Source organism: Colletotrichum scovillei (assembly GCF_011075155.1).
Source record: "Colletotrichum scovillei strain TJNH1 chromosome Unknown Contig00001, whole genome shotgun sequence".
Classification (NCBI taxonomy): Eukaryota; Fungi; Ascomycota; class Sordariomycetes; order Glomerellales; family Glomerellaceae; genus Colletotrichum; species Colletotrichum scovillei.
This window is the reverse complement of record NW_023336259.1, coordinates 2,554,977-2,563,046: the sequence shown is the minus strand read 5'-3', so window position 1 is coordinate 2,563,046 and position 8,070 is coordinate 2,554,977. Positions and strand designations below refer to the sequence as shown.

Below are 8,070 nucleotides of genomic sequence, written 5' to 3'. Positions count from 1 at the left end.
CTTCCTCGCCCAGGGCCGGCGCGGCTGGGGCTCCATCTCCATAGCCGTCTGTGTTCCACAGCAACGTCCAGATTGAAGGCGGGCTCGCAGCCTCGCTCTTGATTCAAGAACCTAGTGGTAGGTAGGATTTGCGTACATGGAGCGTCCGCAGCGTAGAGACGCTCATTGTAGCTGGAGCAGTATGCTTGGTAATTAGTACCTTGCCTCATGGAATTGTTTCTGCTCCAGCGTCACCGGGTACATCAGCCACTTGGTATGTCGGCGCCCGTCCGCTCAATGGTTTGTGGTTTCCGATTTGCCGTCATGGTTTCAAGCTCGCCAAAAATTCAAACGCATACGTCTTGTTATCAATCTGTGACGTGATGTCGGGTACTGTGTACCTTCTTATTGGGGTGAAGTGCTTGCTTGGAGCAACTTGCCAGAAACGGTGTGCGTGATACAAAACCGCAGGAACGATAGGTACCTAAGGCAGGTAGTGCCTTCCGTGCTTCCTTAGGTATCCGTAGCTTCTGAACAATGGAATGTTGGTTCCTTCCATTTTTCATGATTGACCTGAGGTTGGGGTAGGTACGGAGTCGGGTAGGTAGGTACGTACTCAATACTGGAGTCATTGCAGCCTGTCTGCATTTTGCCTGCATCCTGAGGTGTTATTCACAAGCAACCCGTTCCTTCTCTTCAAATGTGATGCAACCAGGAACTACTCGTTACCTGCCGCGATTGAACTCGGCGAATTAGAAAACTTGTCCATCATGAAGGGGGAGGGGGGAGGGGGAAAAAGGAAGGCACCACATCACCAGACACATACAGTGTAGGTAAAGCAACTGACAATTGCATTGATACCCATCTCTGGCATCATGATCAGAGAATCACGAGAAGAAGAAAGGCATGCTACATTGACACAGCCAGTAGCGTTGCCCAAACAATGCCTGATGAATCCATCTCGCTTTATCCTCCCAGATAATTGTTGTGGTTGTTGTTATCGTTGTTATTTTGAACGAGACAGTTGCAACTTGCTGGCTGGCTACCAACCTTTGATTGTTATATCAGGTGCGGATACGTCGCCGCATTCTATCCATCACTTTCGTGCGCGCGTCTCTTTTTTTATTTTTATTCTTCGTTCCCCCGCTGCATATCCGTTCAAATCGTTTCTGACATTCGTAGCTATCTTACCTCACCTTACCTCACCTTCTCACCTCAAATCCTACCTGTACGGGGTTCCACCAAACGACATCCCAAACCGGCCAAGGCTGAACACTGTCCACTGTTCACCTGCCGCCGCCGCTCTTCGGGTTAAGAATTGAAAACTTTTTGCCCGCTGATTCATTCCTTTCCCCCCTCACCACGTCTCTAGACAGAAACACTAACGGTATGTTTACGCATCCATCTCACCTTTGCAATCCCTCCACATCCCCCCTCGTGTGCTGGACCGAGCGCATACCAGACAGCGTCTTGCTGGTCTCCCGTCGCCGGCTTCATCCTTGATCATTGCCCCTCCTACCCCGTTGATTGCCCTGCTGCCTCGCCTTTCCCCCTCCAGTCGTCCATACAGCTCAATCCACTTTCGTCAGCGCCTTCTCCTCAATCGGCCCAGCCCATCCCTTCGCCAATCTGTGGTCACTGGTCACTACTGCGCACACTAATTGTGTACGGAGTACAGAGTCCCGTGTGGTCTATCCATATCCTATCGTCGGATACTGGAATTTCCTTACTGCAAGTCGAGGCATCATTGGAACAGGGAAAAGGGGCGAGAGAAAGGCATCTCCATATCTCAATACTGGGATAGCTCGTGATACTGACTTGGAGCTAACTTGGAGGTCTGCCCAGTCGCTGTCATTTGATTCGCTTGAATCAGCATTCTCCAACTCCGACCGACGTCTCACGACGAACCGAGCCGACCAGAGCTTGCCCTTGTCCGCATCTCGGAGGGACGACAACGCTACCGGCATACCGTGACAATCGCCAATCCATTATCCACGCCATATCCCGACCCTCGTCTTGCGCATTGCGGATTGCGACTTGCCTCAATATTCCCATATCCTTACCTGAGCCTACCTTACCACGCGCAAGGAACCAGCCGCGACTAAACGATTCATCGAGGTCGGACCACTACTGTACTGCGTACGCTACGGTATTGCGATAGCGCACGAATACACTACTGCGTGATCTATCAACCTCGCACCACACACCAACAAAGGTACGTTCTCCGACGCGACGCCAGCACCAATAATCCAGGTACCCTACCCTGCCCTGCCTTGCCTTGCCTTACCTCACCTCACCTTACTGCATGCGTACGCTACCTTAGGTACTACGCTCCCTCGAGAGTACGTACCGTATCGCACCGCATAGCACCGCAACCCTCGCCTGCTTCTGTCTGCTGCTTTGCGCCGCTGGTGCTGTTGCCGCTGCCGCTGCCGCCGTCGACGCTGTTACCAACAAACCCCAACCAGCCGGTGGAATTGGAACTGCTTGCTGTGGCTCGCTCGCTCGCTCGTCTCCAACCCGTCCCTACACCCCTGTCCCCTTGTCGACCCCCTCCCACTCCCACTCCCACTCTCGCTGCCACTCAGTCCCCTTCCCCGTCCCATCCCGGCCAACCCAAGTTACGGCGGATACAGAGCTGGGTGGCTCGGGTTGGCGCGTGGAGGTAACGAGGGTTGACAGCCTCTCAGGAGAAGGGCGGGCTAGCCAACAGTCGGCTGTGCGCCTCCGCTCCGCTTCGCCTTTATCCCGGTATCATCCTTCTCCCTAACCCAAGCATCTAACACAAGCCCAGGTCCCAAGCTAGACCCGCCAGTCCAGTCAGTGTCTGTCATTTCTCCACACCTTTTGCCCATCCAAGAAGACGAAGAAGACAACAAGACGAGACGAGACGAGACGAAGGAAAGAAAGAGAAAAGCAAACCAAACAAGCCCGAGGGTCAAACAGGAGGTCATACGGCCTGTGTGCGCGCAATCGTCCTGTATTCATACATACACATACCTGAGTTGCCCATCTGGCTCCTATTGCACCCAACCCGCCCGCACCGATTCGCATCCGCAACGCGCGACCGTGTGCCAACCTGTCAGTTGCCAGTTGCCGGCTCAGCCCAGCCTACCTTAGCCCCGGCCAAGCCAAGGCAGAGAGACAGACGAAGAGAAGAGGGTGAGCGAGAGAAAGAGAGAGAGAGAAAAAAGAGAGCAGGGACAGACGGCACCCACCGCGAGCGACCCCTCCCCAGTCACAGTGCTGCGTTGGTGCTTGTTGCTGCCGCCGCTACTGATACTACCGCTGTCGCTGCTGCTACGTATTAACTGGCTTGTCGGGTCCAGTCCGGTCGATCCAATCCACCAGTCTGCTGAGGAGAGAGTCCACTGTCCACGTCCAGGGCTCGGGCTCCAAAATCCAACAAGATTTGGGCTCCTACCTTGCTCCCCAACTTCCTGCGGCCACCACCAGTCCACCACAACCACCATCATTCGGCCTCCACTAACCTACCACTTGCTGCCACCAACCTTGCCTACCTTACCTATCCGTACTTACCTACCTGTCTTACCCTTTTTTTTCTTACCTTGCCTATTCTATCATCGGCTCTCGACTGGCGTTCATCGTCTTTTCCTCCACCACCACCACCTTCACAACCACCGACGAACCACCACCACCACCACCATCCACCTCGCGTTCCGCCCCCCGCGAATCGCCCCTCTATCTCTGCTTCGCTTTGACTTTCGCTACTCATCATCAATCGAGCGGCTTAATTCAACGACAAAGATTCGACGTCTTCACATCGTTCTTCGCCTCAGATAGCTGCCCATCATGGCAGGAAAAATGGTGCTGTACAAGTTGGTGGTCCTGGGCGACGGCGGCGTGGGGAAGACCGCTTTGACAATTCAGCTCTGCCTGCAACACTTCGTGGAAACAGTAAGTCGCCATTTCTGTTCGTTTTACCTAGCATCGCATCGTCACTTTCTTTTCTTCGGTCGGTCGTCGACTCTCTCTCGACCCTTTCCCCCAAATCCATCCTTTCCCCGCTGCTATCGCCGCCAAGAGCCGCCCGCTGACCGTGCTTTTCTACCGAAAACAGTACGACCCCACGATCGAAGATTCGTACCGCAAGCAAGTTGTCATTGATGGGCAAGCATGCATGTTGGAAGTTCTCGATACTGCCGGCCAAGAAGAGTACACGGCCCTTCGAGATCAATGGATTCGAGATGGAGAAGGATTCGTTCTCGTCTACAGCATCTCATCACGATCTTCGTTTTCACGGATCAAGCGGTTTCATCATCAGATCCAGCGAGTCAAGGAGTCATGTGCATCCTCACCGTCATACCCGGGCTCGCCAATCTCTGCAGCCAGCCCACAAGCGCCTGTGCCAATCATGCTGGTCGGCAATAAGAGCGACAGAGTCACCGAGAGAGAAGTTTCGACACAAGAAGGACATGCCCTGGCCCGCGAGCTGGGCTGCGAATTCGTCGAGGCCTCAGCCAAGAACTGCATAAACGTCGAGAAGGCCTTCTATGACGTTGTCAGAATATTGAGGAGGCAGCGACAGGCCGCCTCGAGGCCGCAGCCCGGCGGACGAAGCAGCACTCGGCCTATCAATGGCGATGCCGGAGCGAGATACGACGACAAGGAAGGTGGCGACCGCTATCGTCGCAAAGTGGGCAGAAGGGAAGGGAAGAGTAAATGTGTCGTCTTGTGAGCTCGTCCGCAACCTCGACTTTTTATTCCCCCTCCCCCTTTTTATCGACGGACTTGTTCGGATCCACGGCAACACCCCCGATCCATTCGATTCGCAAATCCGACGGGCCCACTGCCGCGAGGCAAAAGCATTTTCCACGTCACGACTTGATGATTGCCAGCATTAGAGAAGCGCTGGCAAAGGCTTTCACAGCCACGACTATTGGACGTACGAGATCTCGAGTTCTGCTTTGAAGACGATTCGGACATTTTCCCCCATGTCACGGATGAACAACCAGCTCCTCATTGGGCGAACGGCGCACGAAAAGAGAGAGGCATATTCTGGGGCGTAGGTTTCTTGAGATTCAATCAAACCTTTGGGCAGACTGGGAGTTCATATTTTTTTGTTCATTCCAAACAACACATGAGGGCAAGCTGGCGGTGTTATAGGAGTCTTTCTTACAGACCTTTTTTTGACGTCTAGTCGGTCGCAAAAGAAAATGATGCCATGTATCTGCACACTTCCACTCCCGGATTGTTCATATGTTTATGATTTGGATTCCTCACATGGACCATTCATATCCGCGCACGCGAGCTGAGAAGGAGGTCTGCTTGGAGAAGGAGAGGCTGAAGGGCTGTGGCAGATGGGAGGAAGCTCTAATCTGTGTATACCGAAACAACACTTGTTTTCCTAGCTGCAGCTCACGGCTGGAAGTAGTCACTTTGGGGAGATAGCCACAAGAAGATATCAACTCTTCATCGGACGTAGATAGACATCCGGGATAGGCCTACTTGTTGCTCACTGAATCTACATTATCCGCCCATTCATCCTTAATTTTCCGATCGTCTTCTGCCAGACGCTTGATTTGTCGTGGCGGCGCGCCTTACCGGGAAACTTTACCACAAGTGGTCGTTGCTATTGACGAAAGAGGGTTGCTTGATGAACGAAAATCATGTATGTATCGGGGAAAGCTAACGTCGTATCTCGGAAACTATGTTGCTTTTTTCCCCCTTCCTTCCTGGACATGTCTTTGGGGGGGAGTTGGAGAGATGGTCTTGGAGGGGAGGGGAATATTCATGGAGAGCAAATGGTAGTGTACACACACTAAGGCAAGGGAGAGAGGAGAGGAGGACCGCTCTGGGCGCAAGACGTGCGCGCATCGCCTTCTCTGCCCGTCGTACCCCGCGATTTCCGCTCCCTCGGGACTTTATTCTTGGATGACGGATGGGAGGGAAAGGGGGGGGGGGGTGCGGTTTGTAGGAAAGTCGGACTTTTTTTTTTGGCAACGGTTTTTTGTTTTTGCACCTTCAGGGGCAGGCAAGGTAAAGGTCACTCACTCACTGTAAGGGAGGGGTGGCGAAGAAGCCAAGATGGATAGGAAGGGGGTATCAGGGTATCTACGGCAGCACGTCCCGGCAATGAGGAAGGGTGGATGATTAAGTGAAGCATAAGATTGTAGATGCGGAGGAGACGGGGGAGGCTAATGAGAGAGAGACGGGGTTTTGGGAGATGGAAATGCCGTCTTTTTTTTTTTCTTATTAAGGGACGGGCGTGAGGGGGCCGTATATGTTCCCGCATTCTTCCTAGACTGTTGAGATTGGTGGTTTAGGAAAGACTTACCGTTTGCGAAAGCCGGGTTCCCGGAGTTTTAAGTGGGCATAGAGGGAAGACGCCCGAATGGAGATATTACCTTGTCAAAGGGAAGCTTTGTATGTGAGTGTGTTGTGAATTTACGTTGAGGTGTTTGGACGGCTTGGCGTTCTTTAGCTCCTCTCCGGGGTTTGTAAGGTATCCGAAGTGTGCTTGCCCTTTTACCATTGTCTGATACCCAGCTAGCTTCTTTGGATCCTCTTGCAGTGAGTATGGTAAAGAGGGAGGGGGGGAGGGTGGTGCCTTTCTCCGGCATGGACGGGCGACGGAAAGGGGAGGATGGGTTCAGGGTTTGGGGGAAGGACACGGGAGGAAAGGAGGGGGGGGGGGGGGACAAAGGATGCTATTCGTACCTGAATGGTATATGTTGGGATGGGGGAGCAGGGTAAACGAGAGGGGATTCTGGGATCGGGGGGTTCTAGACCGATCCATGTTGAGATGCTTCGCTCTGTTAGACTCTACCCCGATAAAATTCCATATTGGCAGGTTTGTTCTATACTCTGTACTGCTTTTGTTGCTCTTTCTCAGCTAAATTTGGAGACCGATGATTAATCGAGAGGCGAAAAGAAGTGTAACCGGAAAAAGAAAAGGGGTGACGAAGAATGATCCAAAGCTCCGGTTCGATTAACATTTAGCTGATCATCGTCGGGGACGTTTCGTTTCTTTGCTTTTCCGCGAAGGGATTCATAAGCAAACAAGAGCAGGATTCAGATATGAAAGAAGAAAAGGCTCGTGGGATGTAGTAGCTTCGGACTTTGGGCCGTCTCCGCGCAAAGGAGGAATAAAACCAGACAAAAGCCACACTCGAGCTAGCTCCTGTGTTTCTTTTGTTGAGCGATGATAATGGCATTGTTCAACGCGCTCCCGTCCAAGGTGCGCTTTTACCTCCCCGGATGTTCTTGTTTCGGAGACGGGGAGAAGGAGGATATAATAGATACCTGCCAGGTACGGGCACATGCTTTTTTCTACTCTTTCCTGATGTGTTTCCAGTGGCGTTTAACCGCACGTTTGGTTTCTTTTTTACTAGCCTGAACGACCGAACGGTTTATGTGAAGTGGGTGGGTGGGAAGATGGTCGTTTGGAGGCAGAGTTCTGTCTGGATGTCTGTCGCGGGGAGAGAGGTCCAAGGCGAAGTTGTTCAATTCATGTGGGGTATGGTGTATGCGCACCCATTACGGAGTACATCTCTCGACACACCCTGTACACATACACACAGAGAGAGCAAGAGACCGACTGACGGAACGAACGGACTGTCTCTTGTTTTTTCTCTAGTCAATAGTGGCGCGCGCCGTAGGCTTGGCTTGTCTGTCAGACTACGTGCCGGGGAAAGGGTCCAGGTGCGGGAGGCTAAGGTAGTGTGAGTGAGTGAGCCAGTGTGTGTGTGTGTGTGGTGGATGTCTCTTTTTTGGGAAACTAGCGACGAACGATGGGCTGGCGCTTTTGCGGATGGGGTCCGTGGGAAAGGGTACTGTTTAGTATATGGTATACGGTGAACGATATACGGTAGAGCTCTTTTGCTCTCTCTTGCTTCTTCGTTCTTGATGAGTAGGACGAGCGGGTCGATGAGTATTCCTCCCCGAGTCCTGCTCAGTAAGACGTGGTTTATGCGTTCTCCTTTTTGGCGGTTCCCTGCGGTTTGGGTTCCCCGGGTTCGTTCGCGCGACTGTGTGAGTGGAGAGGGAAAAGTTGGGAACCAACGGCAAGCGCCTTGGCCCGATTAGCAAAGCCAGCCATGGATGGATGGGGAGGGGGGAAGTTGGAGA

The 8,070-nt window shown here is 52.8% G+C and overlaps 1 protein-coding gene across 1 annotated transcript; it reads left to right on the top strand.

Annotated features, from left to right (window-relative positions):
- The first annotated feature begins 1,060 nt into the window (after window positions 1-1,060).
- HER10_EVM0003136 (Ras-2 protein) lies at window positions 1,061-5,480 on the top strand. The gene is made up of 2 exons (XM_035472821.1): window positions 1,061-3,897; window positions 4,061-5,480. The coding sequence occupies exons 1-2, from the start codon at window positions 3,793-3,795 to the stop codon at window positions 4,676-4,678; spliced, it is 723 nt and encodes a 240-aa protein (XP_035338153.1). The 5' UTR covers window positions 1,061-3,792; the 3' UTR covers window positions 4,679-5,480.
- Window positions 5,481-8,070: the final 2,590 nt, after the last annotated feature.

What these genes read in the sequence shown, in the direction of transcription:
- HER10_EVM0003136 (XM_035472821.1), top strand. Translation starts at nt 3,793, where the DNA reads ATGGCAGGAAAAATGGTGCTGTACAAGTTGGTGGTCCTGGGCGACGGC. An exon ending in TGCAACACTTCGTGGAAACA is followed by an intron (nt 3,898 to 4,060) that starts GTAAGTCGCCAT and finishes TACCGAAAACAG; the next exon opens with TACGACCCCACGATCGAAGA.